This window comes from Equus przewalskii, unplaced genomic scaffold (genome assembly GCF_037783145.1).
Source record: "Equus przewalskii isolate Varuska unplaced genomic scaffold, EquPr2 ChrUn-5, whole genome shotgun sequence".
In the NCBI taxonomy this organism is placed as follows: Eukaryota; Metazoa; Chordata; class Mammalia; order Perissodactyla; family Equidae; genus Equus; species Equus przewalskii.
In genome coordinates this window covers 275,477-296,803 of record NW_027228753.1, presented here as the reverse complement: position 1 = coordinate 296,803, position 21,327 = coordinate 275,477, and the positions used below count along the sequence as shown (strand labels likewise).

Genomic DNA, 21,327 nt, shown 5'->3' with positions numbered 1-21,327 from the left:
AAGCAAAAAGGGAAAGATTGGCAACAGATGTTAGCTCAGGGCCAATCTTCCTCACCAAAAATAAATAAATAAATAAATAAAAAATTTTTACTTTAGTAAATTTACAAAAGAAAAAGCCAAAAGAGTATAAAAATCACCATAATTCCGTTGTCCCTATAAAACAAAAGAGCTTGTGTTTTAAGTTCTTCTGCATGTTTAAATTTGTGTGTAATAATGGCCCATTTAAAACATCTCTCTTGGAATCCCAACACGATTCTGTGTTTTTAATGGAGACTATTCCATTTTCCTTTCTTTATTTTTTCCATCTTTCTTTCCTTCTTTCTTTCATTTTTTTTTTTTTTATTAAAGATTGGCGCCTGAGCTAACAACTGTTGCCAATTTTTTTTCTTTTTCTCCCCAAATCTCCCCAGTACATAGTTGTGTATTTGTAGTTGTGGGTCCTTGTTGTGCTATGTGGGATGCTGCGTCAGTGTGGCCTGATGAGCAGTGCCATTCCGCACCCAGGATCCGAACCCGTGAAACCCTGGGCCACCGAAGCGGAGCGCTCAAACTTAACCGCTGAGCCACAGGGCCAGCCCCTTTCCTTCATTCACCTAACATTTATTAAATAGCTACTGTGTACTAGGCCCTTTCTTTTTTAATTCTCTTTCCAACTTTGTCAGATATACTTTACTATCATCCCAATTTTGTAGACAAGGATACTGAAGTTCAGGGAATTAGAGTGATTTCTCCAAATCTTACAGCTTCTATCTGCCTATCACCTACCTCAACTATCTAATATATCTATCTAATAGACGAAAGTATTTTGTATTTTTTTTAAAGCCAAGCTGGGATCATACATACTATTAAAAATACATACCCTTTGGTAAATATTCCCTTTTCCGTGCTTCAGATTTCAGTTTGTTTAATACCAACCCCTAAGTAGGTCTCTCAGTCCTAAGTTCTGTACTGGAGTACAAATTCCTTGGTTTCTTTCATTAAGGACACAGCAGGAGCTAGAAAAGGTGATGGTGTTGCCAGTGGGAGAAGAAACAACGGGCTCAGAGAAGCCCCATTAGCAAGGCTGGGGATCCAGGGGTAGCCTCCTGTAGAGTGAGGCTGCCCCTTACCTCCTGACTCTTTCCCAAACCCAGCAGCCTATTCTGTTGGGAAATTGATTCATTTCTTTATTCTCTCCCTCCTCTGAGCTCTGAAATCCTATGCGCTCGCTGTGGCACTTAGGGCCATGTAGCTTGAGAAATGAACATCTCCTCTCTTTATTTTTGCACTATAAATTCCTTGAGGACACAGGCCTGATTGTCCCTGGTACCGATCACAAGCACTGGCACAGAATAACTCAATAACATATTTTGAACAAACATCTACTTGTTCTTAATTGCATTCTGAGAACGTGCCAGCTTGTTCTTAAGAGGAGAGTTCAACCCCAGAGACACCCAGATAAACATCAAGGGATTCCAGGCAATCCCCACTCTGCACAAAATCCTGTACTCCTCATCTAAACCTCCGTGTTTTCCACTGGGAGGTTGAGAATCAGAGAAAAACACTTCCCTATCATGATTCCTGTCTCCAAGGCCCGGCTGCCACCATTCAACAGCCTGCTTGTGGCATTTACAGCTTCCGGGATGATGTGGCATCCTGACAGGTGCTAGGGGGCATGCCACAAGGCACAGGCAAAGGACTCTGTAGCCTATCATACCTCCTTTCCTCCAGAGCTGTGTGCTCCATGGGTTAAAGATTTACTTTTGTGTTTGGACTGACAACAAAGAACTCCACCATTAGTTGTATTTTAATTTTTTGTACTTTTAAATTTTTATATAATTGTGACCTTACAGAGAAATTGCAGAGCAGTATAAAGAAGTTCTATATACCTTTTACCCGAATCTACCGATTGCTAGCATTTCCTCTCAAATATATGTTCCTATCACATATACACATATCTGTATCTATTTCTGTATTTAGATTAATAACCATGGGTTCTTACTGATAACTTCAATTCCAAACCACCAATAAAGAGGTAATTCTAGTCTCCTTTTCCCTATTTTTAATTTTCTTCTCCAATAGTAAATAACCTCTCTCATTATTTTTTTTTTTTAGCGAGGAAGATTGGCCCTGAGCTAACATCTGTGCCAACCTTCCTCTTTTTTTATATGTGGGATGCCACCACAGCTTGATGAGCCATGTGTAGGTCCAGGCCCAGGGTCTGAACCCATAAACCCCAGGCTGCTGAAGTGGAGGGCATGAACCTAGCCACTACGCCACCAGGTTGGCCCCTCTCATTATCTTCAATATATTTTAATCATTTGCTCACCTCCACTATGCACAAACTAGCTCCAGAGTTGCTACCCCATACCACTGCGAAAAGCCAAACTACTAACCAGAGTTTACTATTTGTTTACACTTCTTTTTGTCTTTAGATTGAGAGTATATAGTTAAAATATTATGCTTACAGAAATATTCGTATGTCAAAAATCATCAAATTGTGCACTTTAAATATCTGTAGTTTAAGTCAACCTCAATAAAGCTGTGAAAAAATACTGTGATCAAGTTACTTGGGTTGGTCCCCCAGGAACCTTTCCAGGCAAGTTATCTTAAGACCTACAGTTAGGTTGATTTGTTTCTGTTTGTTTTCTATTTCAGAGTTCAACTTCCCTCTTTGTTAATTTTATCACATTTTTTGAATATGTAAAGCATTAACATGGTTCTAAAAGTCAAAACTACACACAGAGTTTTATTCAGAGAAGTGCGACCCCCTCCTCCTCCACTTGATTCCTGCTCACCCCCTGTAGGTAACTAAGCTCACTGGTTTCTGGCTTATCCTTCTTTTTTGTTTTCCTTCCAGAAATAAGCAGATGTATGTACATTTTTCTTATTTCCCCTTCTTTCATTTATGTATACTTGCTTGTGTTTTGCTTTTTTTTCATTTAACAATACATCCTCAAAGTCACTCCATATCAGTCTCATTTTTTTTTTTGGCTGCTATATAATATTCGATGTTTTCTTGTAACTCTTGCATGATTTCATATTTTACACTTAGGTCTCTGATGTAGTCGGAGTTTTTTCTCATGAATGGTGTGAAGTATGGATCTAATTTTATCTTTTTCCAAGTGGCTACCAGGTTGCCCCATTTATTAAAAAGTCGATTTTTTTCCTCCTGTGGTTTGAGATGCCACCTTTGTTATACAGTAAATTTCCATAGGTACTTGGGCCACATTGTTTTAATTATAGAGGTTTCCTAGAATATTTTAACATCTGGTGGGTGATCTTATTGGGGCTTTTCCTCTTCAGTGTTTTCCTAGCTATTCTTTTATGTTTCTTTTTCCCTGAGAACTTGAGTTATCAACTTGTCTAATTATAAATTTATAATTAACAAGGAGTGTAATTATAAATTAACATGGGGCATTTTCCCATTCGATCTGGTGTCTTTGGTGGCTTTTGTGTAGGAGTGTTTTAGTTTTCCTCATATAGGTTTTGCACATTTTTGTGTTAGATTTATACCTAATTATTTAATTTTCTTTGTTGCTATTGTAAATGGGATTTTCTCTACCATCATCTTTTAACTAATTATTGTTTGTATAAATGAAACTATTAACTTTTGTCTGTTCATTTATCATCATTTTGTCTGTTCATACTCTCATGACATTTGAAAATCAATGTAGGTCTTACTCGTTTCTAACTCTTAAGCCTCTTATGATTTCTCTTGTCTAACTGCATTAGCTGGTATCTTCAGTGTAATGTTAAATAATCACGGATAGAATGAGCATCCTCGCCATGTTCTCTGCCACTAGCTCTTAAAAGACCATTTATATATAAAATATTTTAAAGGACAGAAATAACTCTCCAATGTAACAAGTGTCTGGATATTTATCTGGCAAGATGAGAGTAAGGGCCTTCTTATGTCTAGTAACCAGAAAAAAAATTTTAGCAAAAAGGGTAAAAGCAAAAATTTGATTTTATAATAGTTCATTGAAAACACTTGTGCTGGGCCCCAGTTCTACCTTTTTTCTTTAAAGGACTCTTTAATAATGATTTTGCTCTTTATTCATTCATTCATCTGAGATTTTAGAGAAGGCCTGTAATACTCCAGACACTATCTTAGATTCCTCATTTAATTTTTACTACACCCATGTGAAGTAGATAGTATCCTTATTTTATAAAGGAGGAAACTGGGGTTTAGAGGTTAAATGACACAATTTACAAGAGTTGAACTGTGATTTTGAATCTGGGTCTCCTAGTTTGACTTTTTCTAAACTCATATATTTCTTTCTCAGGGAGTAGAAATGTAGAAGAGTAACAATTAGTAAATGTTTAGAAAGCAACTGTCTTAAACTGTCTTCCCTTCATTAAAGGTCACAATGCTATCTATAGTCAGTTACATCATTGTGGGCAGGCGTCTATGTCTCTTTAAGAGGGACCTGGGCATCACTAAGGGCAGTGATTTTGTTCTTCTCAGTTGTCATGAAAGATTTGAGAGAAATGTGCCTTACGGTATCAGGGATCCAAACAACAAAAAGTTTTCCAGATGATGATAAATAGAGCAAGTTATCCAGGACCTAGAGAGCACCTGACATAGAGTAAGCAATCAAATAACAATAATTAAAATTTATGATTTACTCCTTTTACATTCTTTACTTGTATTGACTGGTTTAATCCTCACAACAACCCTAAGAGCATTTTTTAAAACTGTCTGTAGAGATTTGAAAACTATGCATGAGTTGATTAACTTGCCAAAGATCATAAGCAATAAAGAAGCTGGAATTCTGTCTTCAGATTGTCGATGAAAATAATCCATAACCAATCTATAAATGAAAATTTGGGTGAGTTTATTCTGAGCTGAAATCTGAGGACCATGGCCCGGGGCCTTTCTTCCCGAAGGAAGAAAGGGCACCAAAGAAGTGAAGTATACAGAGTGGTTATATACCTCCATACAGGACGTTTCACATATGATTGAAATGTCCCTCCCACAATAGTCACAAGATTGCCCTGTCATCACAACGCTTGATGGACACAGCGGATAGTGGGTCTGCTATCTCAGAGGGCATAGCAGGAGGCAAGTCTATTGTCTCGAGCTGGGGGTGTCACAGGTGAGCGCAGCAATCAGTTTCTAGCGTAAGGAAAGATGCTTAATCCTTAAGGAGATGCCAACGTTGGGAGGGGGAGGGAAGTTGCACCTTTATTTCAAGGGCCTTCGCTCTTGCCATAGGGAATCTCTAAAGCAGATATACAATGCATGCTCAACAGCCACGGTCAGGCCCTTTTGGAAAGACAAGGTCAGGCTGAATTAGGTTTACACCAAATGGCTTCCTCATATTCTCCGATATATCCTATTGCTTGCCATTTTTATTCGTCAAGATCCCATGCCCTTAATCGCTACACTATTAGGTTAACACCAAATGGCTTCCTCATATTCTCCGATATATCCTATTGCTTGCCATTTTTATTCGTCAAGATCCCATGCCCTTAATCGCTACACTATAAATCTTTCAAGTAAATGAAGTTTTGGGATCCTGAAAGACGAGTATTCAACCTCTTGAATGTAAATCTACCAGTATTACTTACCAAGTGTAAAGTTTTCTGTTACTTGATGTGGTGGGTAATCTTGCAATTGATAAAGGAAATGAAGAGGTCCCTCCACTCAAGAAAGGTGCTATGTTAAATCTAGGTGTTTTTGGTATTTCAACACACTGGACTGCTTGCAAAGAACGGCAAAGCGCAACGCAACTTTAAATGGAAACAGCTTCTAAGGGCACAGCGCTGAGCATATAATCTGCATATGGAAATGCACACAGGGTTATAGAACAGGACTGACGGTATACGACAAGCGATTATAAACACCAGGCCTGCAATGGGTGTGGAGGTCATCCAGTCCAACCATTTTCGTGCTGGATACTGAGGTCCACGGAGCTCAAGGCCTCAGTCACACAAAGCTGACACTTGGCTCACACTCACTGGCGCGCTTTTCACTGCCTCACGTAGCTAACAGAACACCTGTTTACATCTCCTCTCTCCTTTCGTGCCTGTTTGTGCAAAAGTAAACGGGCCTGGATCGCTTCACGCGCTTCACCATGTAACAGACAGAGTATGGGGCCCTGCCAGGCACCCGGCCAGCTCGAGGCGAAGTAACTAGCCAAGGTCAGAGGGCGCGCCACGTCCGCCCTTCAGAGTTCAGCACAGAAATCGGCGGCTCTTTCGCAACCATCCGCGTGGGCGATCAGACACCCGCCACCCGGATGACACAGCTCCCCGCCCAGCTCCGCGGTCTGCTTCTGGACGCGGGGTGAGCCCCGAGCCGCTGGGCCAAAGGGGTTACTAAGAGTCGCCGGCCCGCACCTCGCGCTACGACCTGGTGACGTCGCGGCTCCAAGCACCCGGCCCATGGCACCGTAGCCAAACTCCGGCCCCGCCCCTCCCGACCGGCGCAATGGACACCCCGCCCCGCCCGCTGGCGAGCCGTAGGGCGGGGCCGTCTGCTGACAGGACTGCCGGCGCTGCCCCCATTGGGCCAGAGAATGAGTGACGCTCACAGGCCCCGCCCCCGCCTCGTCGCCGAGCCTGCCTGGTCGCCAGAGCTCGCGGCGCTGACGTGTCGGGGCGGGCGGTGTCGGCTCCTCCCCGCGCGGGCAGCCACTCGTCGCGGCTGGAGAGGGGCGGGGTGGCCGGGGCCGGCGCTCCCCCCGGCCCAGCTCGCGGCCCGCCCCGCCGCCCCGGCCCCCCGGATGAGGGTATATATTCGGAGCGGGCGAGGGACGCTGATGAGTGGCCGCGCCGAAGAAGCCGAAGCCGGGCGGAGCTGCCATCGCGTCGAGGGAGGTGAGGGGCCCCTAGCCGGCTCGCTGGCTCCTTCCCCCGCCACCGCGAGGGGTCGGCGGGGCCCTGACCCGGGACGGCCTGGGGGCCGGCCCGCCACGCACGCCGACGTGGACCGCGGCGCACGTACGCGCACAGCGCCAGCAGCCTGGCCCCCGCGAGGAAACCGCCTGCACGCCCCGCCCCGCCCCGCGCCCCTCGCGGGCGTTTCTCTTGTCGGCGACCCTCTGGGAGTGTCTGACCTGGGGGTGGGATGAGGACTCCCCAGATGGGCCGGTGGCCTTTGAGAGCGGAAGATTTGGGGTGGATTCTGGAATGGGGTTTGTCAAGCTGTTGGGAGTGGGCCCGCACCTGGATGGGGGTAGGGGCCTTGAGGTTCTCAGGCTTGGGCCTCATGCATAGTTATGCCACGCTTGGGGGGCTTCCAGTGGGGGCGAGTCGTCGTTGGAACTGTCCGGTGGGAGCGGGTTGGGGTGTCTTGAACCTATGAGGAAAAGAATTGAGAGCGTTGACAACAAGGATTGGAGATACTTGTGGGGAACATGAGAATGGGACAAAACCTACTTGCCACTTTTTGTTCGTTCGAATAGTGGTAGTGGGAGAGGGTTGAAATTTCTGGGTTTCCCCTGGCTTGGCCGAGCAGAAGGATGGGATTGGAGGGCTGAGAGCACACGTGTGCTGAACATATGGCTTCTTGAAGATTTGATTAGGTTTGGCCCGACGCTGTGCTGTATTCATCTGTCTGTGGTTTATGGAATTTGAAATCCAGTAGTAGTGATTATGATAATATGTATATGTCATCATGTAGTGCTTTTAGTTTAAGGACTTTTAGGTGAAAGTCACTAGGGGTGGACCGGAGGGTTTGCAGGAGGCTGAAGGCAGTTTCTATTCCTTCTGTTAGTGAGTTAGCTCCCTCAGCTGGGACTAAGAAAGACTTCATAGGCTGTGCTGTCAGGCGTTTATAGGATTCAGTGGTTACGGCTCAACCCCAAGAGTATTTTTCAAAAGCTCTAAGAGGTTTACTTATTAATTTTTGGGTCATAGTATAGCAGCAGAGATAGGGGCAGGAAAGAGGCCAGAAAAGGAGGGGGAAAATACTGCGTTTCTTATAATAAAGGTATATTTGATAATGGTGGATTATTACCCGGCTTGTCATTGTTTTTGACGCAGATGTATTAGGCTGTGGGCATATATCAAGTTCTGTTGTAATGTCTAGAGCAGATCAACTTTTTCAGACTTTGGTTGTCAAAATAAAAATCCTAGTCTAACTTTCCTGTTTACTACTGCTTACCATTACACACACGTGCACACCTCTTATCAGAATTAATGGGGAAAATGGTACTGTTTTTTGTGGCATGGAAGTGGTTCTATTTGCCTCAAAAATAGTCATAGATAAATAATTCTTGTCCAAAACTAAAGTATAGTTGTTATATTAGAAACGTTTACATGTTATTTAAATGAGGACATGTGACCGGTGGTCTAGGCCCAGGTACCACAGTTTAACCTGAGTGTCTTATTTGCATGAATCCATTTTCTCAAGCATCTGAAGGTGGATAGGTATCTAATGATTTGATTTATATCTTAAAGTGTTATATGTTTGCATGTGTATTTTAGTAGGCAGAGCACTCTCCACTCTCGACTCTCATTTGAGGGTGTGTGAGAAAGCCTGGTTGTATTATCTTCATGAGGAAGTGTATGCACTGGGAGTGAAATGGTTTGCATAGGGTCAAATATTAGCGAGGGACCAAGAACCAAGACTTCCTACTTTTCAGTTACCTGGTTCCCTGCTGATCCTCTCACTCTAGAATGATCCCTTAAATCTGGGCAAAAGCAGTAGTATAGATGAAACCTTAGGAAAGACCCCATTCCTTGGAAAATAGTTTAATACAAACTTATGTCTCTCCACTGTCTTTTTTTATATGATGTATTTTTTTCTTTTTTAAAGATTGGCACCTGAGCTAACATCTGTTGCCAGTGTTTTTTTATTATTATTTATTTTTCTTCTCCCCAAAGCACCCCCAGTACACAGTTATACATTCTAGTTGTAGGTCCTTCTGGTTGTGCTGTGTGGGATGCTGCCTCACCGTGGCTTGATGAGTGGTGCTAGGTCCGTGCCCAGGATCCGAACTGGCAAAACCCTGGACCACCAAAGCGGAGCGCACGAACTCAACCACTCAGCCTCAGGGCCAGCCCCAAGATGTATTTTTTTTTTAATTCAAAAGTAATGGCATCATATCTCTTGAAACGTGTATGAATCAATAGAAGTGACTTTTAATACCCTAATGAGTGTCCAAGGCTCAGTCTCTTGACCTCTTTGCTTTTTTGTGTATCTACACTGCCTAGGGGAACCTCATTGAGTCCATAACTTAATATAATGTATGCTGATGACCTTGAAAGTTTTACATTTAGCTCCAGTATCACCTCTGAGCTCTAGACTACTACATTTTGCTGTCTTATAAGCATTTCTATTTGGATATCTAATAGGCATCTCAAATATAACATAACCAAAAGTGAAGTATTGATTCCCCCCACTCTCCACATATATCCCTAAATCTACTTCTGTCCTAGGCTCTCCCCACGTCGGTAAATGGGACCACCACTTGTAGTCATCTTTGCTTGATTCCTATCTTTCTCTCTCCACATTCAATCCATTCCCAGAGCTTGTAGGTCCACCTCAAGAATCCACCTTCACCACTTCTCTAAGCCCCTGTTATCTCTCATTTAGACTACATTGCAGTAGTTCCCTAACTGGTCTGCTTGCTTCCAGTTTTGCCTTCATTACAGTCTTTTTTGCCCCACACGATAGTGGAGTGAGCCTTTTAAAGCCTAAATCAGACCATGATACTCCCCTGCTCCAAATTCTCTGCTGGCTTCCCAAACCCCAGAGTCCTTCCCTTGACCACAAGGCCTTACTTGATCTGGTCTCTGCTCACTTCTCCAGCCTTCCTTCCAACCACTCTTTGCTTTGGTCACTCTGTTCCAGTCACATTAGCCTTCTTGCTCTTCCTTGAACATGCCAAGCACAATTCTGTCTTGGAACTACTGCACTTGCACCTTCCTCTGCCTAGAATGCTCCTCCCTAAGATAGTAACTGGGCTTGCCTCTCTCTTCATTGAGATATATTCTCAAATGTCTCAGAGGCCCTGCCTGACCATCTCATCTAAAATCCCTACCATCACCCCTCTTCTCTTTAGCCCTTTGTCCCTCTTTATTTCCCTTCATAGCACTTGTCTCATAGCACTGCCTGACATTTTATGTAATTGTCTGTCTTATACTGCAGTGAGGGCATGCACGTCGTCACTTGGTTCATTGCTGTGTCTCAATCACCTAAATAGAGACTTGGCAGACAGTAATTGCTCATTAAATATTTGTTGAATGAATTAATGGCACATGAAAGTTAAATAGTTTTCCTTCTCAAATTGTCTGTTAATGCATCCTTGCATATTAAAAGGAAACTTTAGCAGTAACCTATTCATATATGTGAGAAGAGTGGTTGTGGGCCCATCATCTTTCAATCAACAGAAATAGCAACATTGATAAAAATTCAGCCTTAGTTATAGCCATTTGCCACCCATATCTCAACACTATGCCTTGTTCCTCGAATGCATTTATTTACTTGAATTAGTTTTCATACTGTTCCCACTGACTGCATTTTCTCTTACTTGTATCCTTGGCAAATGTCTTTTCATCCTCTACTGCCCACCTCAAGTCGTAGCTCTCCTCATGTTCAGGAGGCTATATCTTAGTAGTCTGGAGCACAATTTCACTTCTCTAATAGTAGCTAGAAGCATTTAGAGAGGGCTTTCTGTGTGCCAGCTACTATTTCAAATGCTTTTCGTTGTACTGACTCATTAATCCTCTTAACCTTAGAGGTAAGTGCTGTGTTTCTCCTCATTTTATAGATGAGAAAATTTGAGGTACAGAAAGGTTAAATAGCTTGCTCAAGGTCACAAAATTAGGAGACAGTGGAGCTGGGATATGAACCCAGCCGGTCTGACTGCAGACTCCAAAGCTGGTTACTACCAAGTGAACTGCGTCTCTTTTTTTTGGCACCTGGCCTAACAACTGTTGCCAATCTTTTTTTTCCTGCTTTATCTCCCCAAACCACCCCCGTACACAGTTGTATGTCTTAGTTGCAGGTCCTTCTAATTGTGGGATGTGGGACGCCGCTTCACCGTGGCCTGACGAGCGGTGCCATGTCCGTGCCCGGGATCCGAACCCTGGGCCACCGCAGCGGGGCGCGCGAACTTAACCACTCGGCCACGGAGCCGGCCCCTGCGTCTCTTTTTAAGTGAGACCTCGGGTTGAATTGGGTTGAATTCTTAGTATTTCCTCTGCTTTTATGAGAGATGTTGTATAGTTGAAAGATCATAGGCATTAGAGTTAGGTTTATCTGGGTTAAAATTCCTGTTTTCCTACCTACTAGGTATGTAGTCTTGGGCAAGTCACGTATCCTCTTTTAGCCTCATTTTCTCATTGGTTGTAAGAATTACTTAATTTATGCCTCTGAACCTTGAGAGGAAAATTTTTTTATTCCCATTTTACAGATGAAGATACCAAAGTTCAAAGTGTCTGCTACTTGGGCCAAGCGATAGAGCCAGGAATAAAAGTCAGTTCTGTTTGATTCCCAAGCCCATAAAGATTCACTTCGAGCTAGTGTATGTGAGGTGGGCCTTTAAAGATGGGTGCGATTTCAGCAGATAGAAAGACTGAAGAAAGTACGGGGAGGTAGGGATGAAGGTCTCAGGTGACAGCAAGCTAGAACTGCGTCCCACACTTAATGAGGTTTCATTTTCATTTCATATGGAAGCCTTTATTTGGTTATGAATCATTGCTAACTCATAAAGTGTATTTATAGGTAGTATCATTCATTTCACACTTGAAGTATTCTATCCCTGAAGTAAAGCTAAGTAACAAATCAAACTAAAAGTTGGGAATATGTTATACTCAATCTTATGTGCTAATCTAATTTAAATTGATTTTATAAGAAGAATCATGAAGCCAGTCTGTCAGTTCAATTTTAGGGGGCATCTAATTAAAAGAAAAAACATCTAGAAGTTATGTGACTGTCTCTGTTGGATGATAATATCTTTCTCGAATTTATTTTTGAATGGACAGTAGTTAAAATTATTTCTAAGCAATTTCTGATTTGGATCAACATACCCAATATAGAATAAAAAGTAATAATGCTTTTTGAAGGGAAGTATTTACTCATCCTGTAGAGTTTCTCTCTATGCGTCCTGTGCATTTTCTTTCTCGATTCTGTTGCCTTGTGGACTCATTTCTGCCAAGTGAGTCAGATATAAGAACATCAGTTGTGTTTATATTTCTGAATAAATAAAGTATGAATAACGTTTCCCTTTCTCTCTCTCTCGCCACCTGTCTCTTTTACACACACGCACACACACACATAGAGTCGTCTTTCTCTTGGGAGGCAGTATAACTTAATGGTTAAGAGCATGAATTTAGGAGTCAGGCTGTCGGGATTTGAATCCCAGTTCTATTGCTTTACTAGTTTGGGAGTTCTCTCTGTAGCTGAGTTTCTTCCTCTGTAAAGTAAGCCCAGTAACAGTTTTGAGGATTAAACGAACCAGTATCTATAAAGCAGTAAGAATTGTACTGCCACACAGTAAGTGACATGTGTTAGGTGCTATTATTGCCACCTCAGGGAGTCCTAGATGTGAGTTCTCTTGACTTGAGTTGGTAAATAGTGTTTGATATTTAATGGTCCTGATGAAGTAGATATTGTTAACCCCTGTTATTTACAGGTAAGGAAACTGAGGCCTGAGGAAATTAAGTAACTCAGCTGAACTCCAGACTTTTGCTTTGAATAGCTGTGTGTATTACCTTTCGCTATTCTTATAGGAGGAGAAGACAGTAGGCTGTTTCAGTTATAATGTGGTGACGGTTCTTTACAGTGACCCTCAGATTTATCCCTTTCACTCTTATTTCCCCTGTAGATAATCTGGTTCAGGCCTTTGGATTTCATACCTGCAGTTGTCTTTTAACAACGCTTCTAGTTGTTCCTCTTACAATCTATTTTTTGCCATTGGTCTTTCTTCTTGTCTCTCTACAGCATGGTGACACTGCCCATTTAATAATCTACTGTTGACTCTTCCTTGTTCTGTTAAGCTAAATTCCTCTGCTTAGTTTTCAAGGCTCTTCATGGTTTAGCCCTACTCTACGTCATTTCCAAACATTCTACGTAAAACTTCACCTTTCTTCCTGCTCTCCATCCCGTACACGCTTACTCCTCATGGCCGTCTGGCTCTGCTTGTTCCTAATCTTATCTATAGAATCTGCTCAACCCTTGAGGCATGGCTAGATCATGCTTCCTTTGTGAACTCTTTCTAAACAACACCTGTCTTCTCTTGCATTTATCTGTATTAGATGAGTGGATGAAATATTTCTTCGTTCTCTTGTTTTTTTAGTACTATGCACTTTAAAATTTTACCATATTATCACAGAATGCTCTTAAAAAACACTGTCTTTTCCATTGATTGTTATGTGTATTGCTTGTCCCTTTAGGGCTTAATTCTTTGTAAAGATAATAGACATCTTTTTATTGCTTGTCTGCAGAAGTCGCTATTGCAATAAAATGTATTTTTCGTGACTATAAGTGGTCCTGTGTTCTTGAATTTTGTTGTATTCTGAATACAACAGCGTTGTTTCCATCATTAGAGATAAAAGGAGAGCAGTTGAAATATTAAGCAGTCAGGTGTTCTTTCATCGGTAGCTTAGTGGTCAGAGGAATAACACAGACTCGACTAAATGTGATGGTTAAAGGGTGTGGGCCCTGGAGTTCACATTCCCAGCTCTACCAGTTGGCCAGGTTGCTTTGCCTCTCTATGCCTCAGTCTCCTCAACTGTAAAGTAGTGGTAATACTAGTATCTATATCATAGAGTTGTTGAAAATTAAATGAGACCATGTAGGTCAAGTACTCAGTGCAGCGCCTGGCATGTAATGCTAATCAGTATCATCTTACAAGTTTGATCCCTTACAGATATTGTGACGGACAAGCAGAAGTTCATCTCCTTAATATCAAGTTCTTTAAATGTACTTATTTTTAGTAGGAAAAACTCCTCGGGTTTAGAGGTTAGACCATGACCTACTATTGATTCCTTTTCTCTTTTAGGTTTACAGGTACGGAAATTACACGCCTATTTTCACAAAGCTTGGCTACCAGAGCATTATGAATGTTAATGACCTCAGACTCAGGTTGTCCAAAGCTGGGCAAGAACACCTGCTGCAGTTCTGGAATGAACTGGAAGAAGCCCAACAGGTAGAACTTTATGCAGAGCTCCAGGGCATGAACTTTGAGGAGCTGAACTTCTTTTTCCAAAAGGCCATTGAAGGATTTAACCAGTCCTCTCAGCAAGAGAAGGTGGATGCACGAATGGAACCTGTCCCTCGAGAGGTGTTGGGCAGTGCCACTAGGGATCAGGATCAGCTCCAGGCCTGGGAAAGTGAAGGTACTCTCATGTGAATATTTGTTCTAAAGTTTGTTATGAGATAGACTAAAATTGTTGAAGTAACTGAATCATGTAATTGATGTTTGTCTCTCATACTACCTTACACATGGTGACCAATCAGAAAGTGACAGGTTGTGTAGCCAAGACCTCTGCTCTGTCTCTGGTTGCTGGTCCCTTCATTCTCTCTTCATTTCTGGCGCCTGATTCAAGGCTCTTCTCATTCAAGTCTTAATTTGCCTCTAGTCACTTTCCCTCCTCAATTTCTGTGCTTCTACTAGATTTCTCTTCCTGAAGCACAAGTTCAGTCTTTCAGTTTGTGTTGGCTTAATCTAAAAACCTTCCCTAACCTGGCCTATCCTTTGTTTCAAATCTTGTCTCCTATATTACTTTCCATTCCACCGCCCCACACATTTTAACTGGACCCAATAATTCACCTTCCTCTGAACACTGGATTGTGCCTTTCCTGCCTTTGCTCATGTTTATCCCTAGCTTGGTCTGGCCTTTGCCCCTTCTCTCTCAGGTGGCTCACCTTGTAAGGCTGTCTCCTGGGGTTGTGCAGTGCAGTGACTCTGCCACTTGGGGAACTTAGACTCATTCTTTAAGGTTCACCACACATACTGTTTGATCCACGCCTTTTGCTTCAGTGTTCTAAGCTGGAGTTATTTGTCCATGGTTTTCTTTAATAAAAGTTGTTTATGTTTGTCATCATCATAACATTGTAAACTCTTAAAGAACAGCCCACGTCCTAGTCCCAGTTGTCTGTGTTTGTCACAAAGCGTTTAGAACAGGGTTTTACAAGTTATAAGTTGGTCGATAAATGTTTGTTGAATTGCCCCAATGCTTTTTCTTCTGAAATGTATCCTAAAATCTGTCCCCAGTAACTAGTACTAATTAGTGCTTTTGAGAATGGCAGAGTAGCTCAATTGTAGCTTTTTTGCTGGAGTTTAGAGTTGTGGTTTTTATAATCTACTCATCTGTAAGTAAAAGGGACTAAACAGTTCAGCTTAGGTCCTTGAGTGTTGGTACATGCTCTTTGTCAAATCTGGACTGCATTTCTTCAACTGTAGAATCCACAGATGGGACTAATGCTTTTCTTTTCTTTTTAAAAGACAGCATTTCAAAAATAATATCAAAATAACAAATACTATGGAGAGATTGCCTGTAACCCCATCAAATCTGTTTTTATTTGCTTACATTGCCACCTAGCACTTGGTTACATACATACTTACTTTTATAGATGTGCAATAATATTTTACATATAACCTTATAGTCTCCCACACCATGGCTGTTTTTATTTTGTCTTCCACTCTTTGGCACTCCCTGCCCCCCCACAAAAAATGAAAGATGACCGCCATTATCAGTCTTCTGTATACCTCCCCATATCCTTCTCTGGGCTTACAGCTTTACTGATTTTCAGACTCCTTCCAAAGAGCCCTAGGGGTTCCACTGCTGGGGAAACTGTCTCCTGTAGGGAGGAGGGAACGGATACTGAACAGCTAGCTCTCCAGTCCCTTCCTCTCCCCACTGCAGGAGCAGTTGTCCCTGACCTCTTTTATGTATTTGATCTTCACATGCAGTTTTATTTAAAAGGAGTTGGTGATTAAGAAACTTTGAAAATAATTGGATGATCTTCAAGGAGGGCCCTTTCAGATCTAAAATGCTTGTTCGTGGCTAACCTAGCTTCATACTCAGAATAGGGCTCTGCCACGAAGCTGAGAGAGAGTGACTTCCAGGTGGATCCTTCTGAATGGAGAGCTTTAGTAACAGTGAGGCCTCTGCTAACTTGAGATTCAGTAATCCCCTCCTTCCCTGGGTTTCCAAACCAAAGCCGCACAGGCCTCTGCTTACTCTCTTGTATCCCAGATGCCTGTTTTTTCCCTTGAGATCCTATGGGAATGAAGCCTTAGAATTGACTCTTATGGAAAGCCAAAGATTTGACCTGGTATAATGGGGACCATGAGTAACAATCCACATTTCTTATAATTTGAGTCTTCTTTTTGACCTTTTTGTTGGAGTCTGTGGAACTTTAGTCTATTTATGACTTTTCATTTAAACTAAAATCCAGAGCTATAATAAGCAAGTCTAGTATAAGAAAGTGCAATGCAAACTTCCTTTTGGCTTACTGTCAAGGGAACAATATTTATTTGTGGCTTAAACAGTAGGGGTGGAGAAGGAGACTTTGTAACTGACATTATATCCTTTCACTTAGCCAGAAACTGCCACGTGTGTGCAAAATTCTTAACAAAGTGAAGTTTCTGCAGTAGGTTATCAGAGGGAAGAGATTGCCATTGTGAAGATTATGATGCAGTTTCAGATAGTAGGAAGATCCTGATAATTATATCAAAGACAGTTCACCCCCCCACCCCCCAGGATGGGGGAAGTAAAAGCATGGTATGGTCATTTCTAAGTGTCTGGTGGGTACTGACATTATAATAGACGTTTGAGCACCTAGGGTGGTAAATTATTTCATAAGAATAAATACAAAAGTGACCACTGTGCTCCTTATTGAGGAGCGATCTGGTTTTAACTCTCCAAGTGTTCTGGCCAGGTGTAGAAAATGGAACGTAGAGGAGCAACTGAAAAATCTCTCTTATGAAACCAAGATCTTGAGGGAAGTAATTAGAAGCTTTGAGGAGAATATCATGTTAGTGAAGATACACGGGGAAAATATATTTTATATTTGCTCAATAAACCCCCTCGTTCTTTATTAAAAGAAATGTATGCTTATACTGAACATGAAACAGTCTTGCAGATTTATATTATAATAACAAATAAATATTCAGTATTAGTCTTTTTTGCCTATGAGAGATTTTTAAAATTGATCTTAATCTACCATATGGCACTGTGGTAGAAAAGTAAATGGATTGTTTAGGGGAAAATGTATTCATAACACTATCTCTGCCACATTTTCTGAAATTTAGTGCAGTGGTACTTATAAGAGATTTATTTTAAAGATTTTATTTTTTTCCTTTTTCTCCCCAAAGCCCCCTGGTACATAGTTGTATATTCTTTGTTGTGGGTCCTTCTAGTTGTGGCATGTGGGACGCTGCCTCAGTGTGGTTTTTGATGAGCAGTGCCATGTCCGCGCCCAGGATTCGAACCAATGAAACACTGGGCCGCCTGCATCGGAGCACGCAAACTCAACTCCTCGGCCACGGGGCCAGCCCCTAGATTTATTTTAAAAGTAACACATGCTTATCTTAGGGAAATTGGAGAATACTTAAAATTACAGACGAAAAAATACAAATCTCTACCATCCTACAGTCCAGAGATAATACTCACTAGTAATATTTTATAGTATTTTCTTACGTATTCACACACACTGGGATTATGTATAATTTTGAAGCCTGTGTAAGAATTTGTTATTATGAAAGATTTCAAGCATATTTTGAAACAGATATTTGGAGACAAAATACTATGATAAACTCTGACATATGCATTACCTTGATTAAATAATTATCAAAGTTTTGCTACTTTTGCTTCATCCATTCCCCCTTTTCTTTGCTATAGTGGTTTTTTTTGTTGGTTGTTTTTGCTGAGGAAGATTGGCCCTGAGCTAATATCTGTTGTCAGTCTTCTTCTTTTTGTATGTGAGTCACCACCACAGCATGGCCGCTGACAGACAAGTGGTGTAGGTGTGTGCCCGGGAACTAAACCCGGGCTACTGAGGCAGAGCATGATGAACTTGACCACTAGACCACTGGGGCTGGGCCTGTTGTAGTATTTTAAGGCAAATCTCGAATATCATTTGTTTTTACCCTCATATAGTTCAGGATGCATCTCTAAATATATGGACATTTTCTTACTACTCACAATACTATTATTATACCTAAAGAAATTCACAATAGTCCCCCAGTATCTATAGCTGGTTCAAATTGCGATTTCTCTTACTAGTCTGTTTTTGTGCTTAAAATTTTAGGGAAATAGTTCATCTATAAAATAATAGTTTCAGTTGTAAAATGTGATTAAATATTAAAGACTTAAAATATCTCCTCCGACTAACTTTCTTGGACAGTCTTCCTTTATTTCCACCGGTTGAATAGGCTCTTTACCCCACTGTCACCTAGAGTGTTGGCAATTTAAATGGAAAGTTCTGGCAATACTTACTTCAAAAGCACCTGTGCTGTCTTCCTTGTTTCAGACACCTGCCCAAATCAAAGTGTACGAGAGGAACTAGTCCAAGCAGGAAGTCATTCAGGAAGTATTTGATCCGTGACACGTCACTGTAAACGCCTCTTTCTTACGTAAATATTATCAGGAAAAGTGCTCAGATCTGTAGGGCCTGCGGTGCAAGACTCTCCAAGGAGAGAGATATTCTCCAGCTCTGGAAACGGCTTGCTCTGGCTTGATTCTTTTTTTTTAACCTCTGCTTTGGCCTGTGTTAGGTGCCCTCTCTAGGAAAGTTATTAATTCTTGTGTCCTATAATGAAAAGATGGAAAGGATGATACAGTGATGTACTTTTCATGTTTTTTTCATATTTCTTCAGAAGTTGTTTTGGGATAGGAGAAGTTCCTAATTTCCTAAGTGTCACACGCATTAGGTACATTTATAATCTGTTACTGTTTTTCAGATAGGTGCCGTGCTGCCAATATAAAACTTATGTTATGCCAAATACAGTTTGAAATCATGTATTAATGCCATATAACTAAAAGGCTTACTGCATTTTATTGGCCCACTTAATTTCAAGCAGTATTTTATCAGTTATTATAAGACAGATACTAATTTATGCGTTACATACTTTGGATAAACCTTGCAGGTTTATTGTGGTAACACAGATGAAGTGGATGAGTTCTTCAGCCAGTGTACACACAATCTGATGCTGTTAACAACAGCTGTAGCCGCATTTAGTTCTTGAATTGCAGCTGGCCTAGAGTTGCAGCTTGGCATCTGGGGAGTGCTTTCTTTCCTCTTGTTTGTCTCTGCCCCTAAGTGAGATGCATAAGCAGGAAGAATTTAATGCAGAAACCTTTTACTGAAAATATATATGGGTGGTGTTATGGCTCATTGAAATAGTTGTGGCTAGATGGAGATGAGATGTAAATGGAGACTTGCCTGGAAATGTACACGTGGCAGGCATAATCTCAATGCTGCTCTTCAGACGTAGTGATCAGATGGGTTCTCAGCTCCATGGATGGAAGGAATTGAAGACAGTATGGCAGACAGGGACTTAGGAAACAAACATGTGCCACTTATTTGAATGAAGAATGAGGCCACTGAGCTGCTGGTTAGCAAGGCTTAAAAAGTGGAAAATTTGGAAAACGAATGAAGCAGTAGTGTGGGGAATAGATCCAAGGAAGAGAGAAGTTTATACAATGATATCTGGGTAACTGGTTAGAACCTCTGGACACACTATTTGATGTTGGATGGCCATCAGGTCAGCAGCTGAGACACAGTTGACTGGGAGTTTTACAGGTAACGTAGCTGAGGGAAATAACTTACCTTTGGGTCAAAGGTGAAAAGTAAGATGTCTTAAAGGGGCCAGCCTAGTGGCACAGTGGTTAAATGTGCACGTTACGCTTCGGCGGCCCAGGGTTTGATGTGTTGGATCCCGGGTGTGGACATGGTACCACTTGACAAGCCATGCTGTGGCAGGCGTCCCACATATGAGGTAGAGGAAGATGGGCACGGATGTTAGCTCAGGGCCAGTCTTCCTCAAAAAAAAAAAAAATAGCTGTCTGGAAGGATGACTAGAGCCACATTAAAAGTAAAACAACTTAAAACACATGACCTATGAAGAAAGTAAATAGTACAAACAGAACAAAGGCCTCTGTGTCCAGATATTTATCAGGGACTTTTTTTCCCACTGAGAAAGATTCGCCCTGAGCTAACATCTGTTGCCAATCTTCCTCTTTTTTTTACTTTTTTTTTTGGTTGAGGAAGACCAGCCCTGAGCTAAGATCTGTGCCAGTCTTCTCTGTTTTGTATGTGGGACACCTCCGTGGCATGGCTAGTGAGTGGAGTAGGTCCGCATCCAGGATCTGAACCCATGGAACTTTAACCACTCGGCTGGGCCCTTTCTCGGGGACTTTTCTGAAGATATTTAGAAATATTTCTGATTCTAACACCTTTAGTGGTAGGTGAGGGTCCAGACAGGACGAAGCTATTTATCTGCAGTTCTAAAAGGGTACAAAACCTGTTTTGTAGCAAAAACTGACCTGAATTTATCCCTTGTAATGTGATTACAGGCTGCTGTCTCAGATCTGCTGGGGATATAACATAACATATGTGTATTATATTCTTTTTCTGAACTTCAAAGAGTTCTGCATTCTAAAACAAAGCTGACTTACAGGGTTAGGTAAGGGATTGTGGACCTATATTTTAAAATAATGCTTTTTGGGTGAATGACAGCAGAATTAAATGTATTCCCTAGAAACCATAGTTTCTTTGATAATGCAGGGAGTAATAAAATGTAAAACAGTTTTCAAAACTGCCTTCTAGTCTCTGCTCCCTCCAGATTACTTCATCTCAGTCTCTCTTTGTTGCATGGTGGTCATGGGGCTTGCTTAAGGCGGATACAGATCTGGAGTGCTGTTAGAAATGTCAGTGTTTGGCAAGTTTTGGAGAAGGTGGGCACTTTTCCATTCGTGTAGGGCGGGGGTAAGATAGGTTTCAAAAAGGCAGCACAACCTCTCATGAATTCACTGGAAAGGAGAAGAAGGGGCAAGAAAGAAATATGAAGGGAAGTGTACACCTCTCAAAATTATGATGCTGTAATGTGTCTGTGAAATGTTTGAGTGTGATAGGAGACTGCTGGGGGCCGTGGAGTGCCTGGTGAGTAGGCCCTGGAGTCAGGTTCTAATCCTTGTTCACCTTTACTAGCCATGTGACCCTGGGCAAGACCCTTAATTTCTCTGAGCCTATTATCTCTAAAATGGGGAAAATTATACCTACCTCTTAGATTACTTTGAGGTGTAATGTTCTCCCTGATTTTATTTTTTTTTAAACTCTGATAAGGTACAGTGAAATGCTTTGGAGAAAATAACAACATTCTGGTTTCGGGAAAAGGAGAAAGAGAGAAAATTAAGTCTCAGGTAGTTAAGGTCAGCTTC

General features: G+C 41.7%; 1 protein-coding gene across 15 annotated transcripts in view; it reads left to right on the top strand.

The window, feature by feature from the left end:
• Positions 1-21,327, top strand: part of UHMK1 (U2AF homology motif kinase 1) — an 89,071-nt gene that overhangs the window by 47,680 nt on the left and 20,064 nt on the right. For 6 of the 15 annotated variants that reach the window (XR_011536879.1, XR_011536878.1, XR_011536877.1 and 3 more), the window contains exon 8: positions 13,941-14,277. Coding sequence is in view for 12 of the 15 variants with exons in the window: in XM_008533315.2 (XP_008531537.2) it covers positions 13,941-14,277 (337 nt within the window). In the remaining 3 variants the exon portion in view is untranslated. Of the gene's footprint in view, positions 1-6,539; positions 6,808-6,902; positions 7,166-13,940; positions 14,278-21,327 lie in introns of those variants that run through there. The other 9 variants (XM_070608209.1, XM_070608206.1, XM_070608204.1 and 6 more) reach the window with 7 other exon arrangements.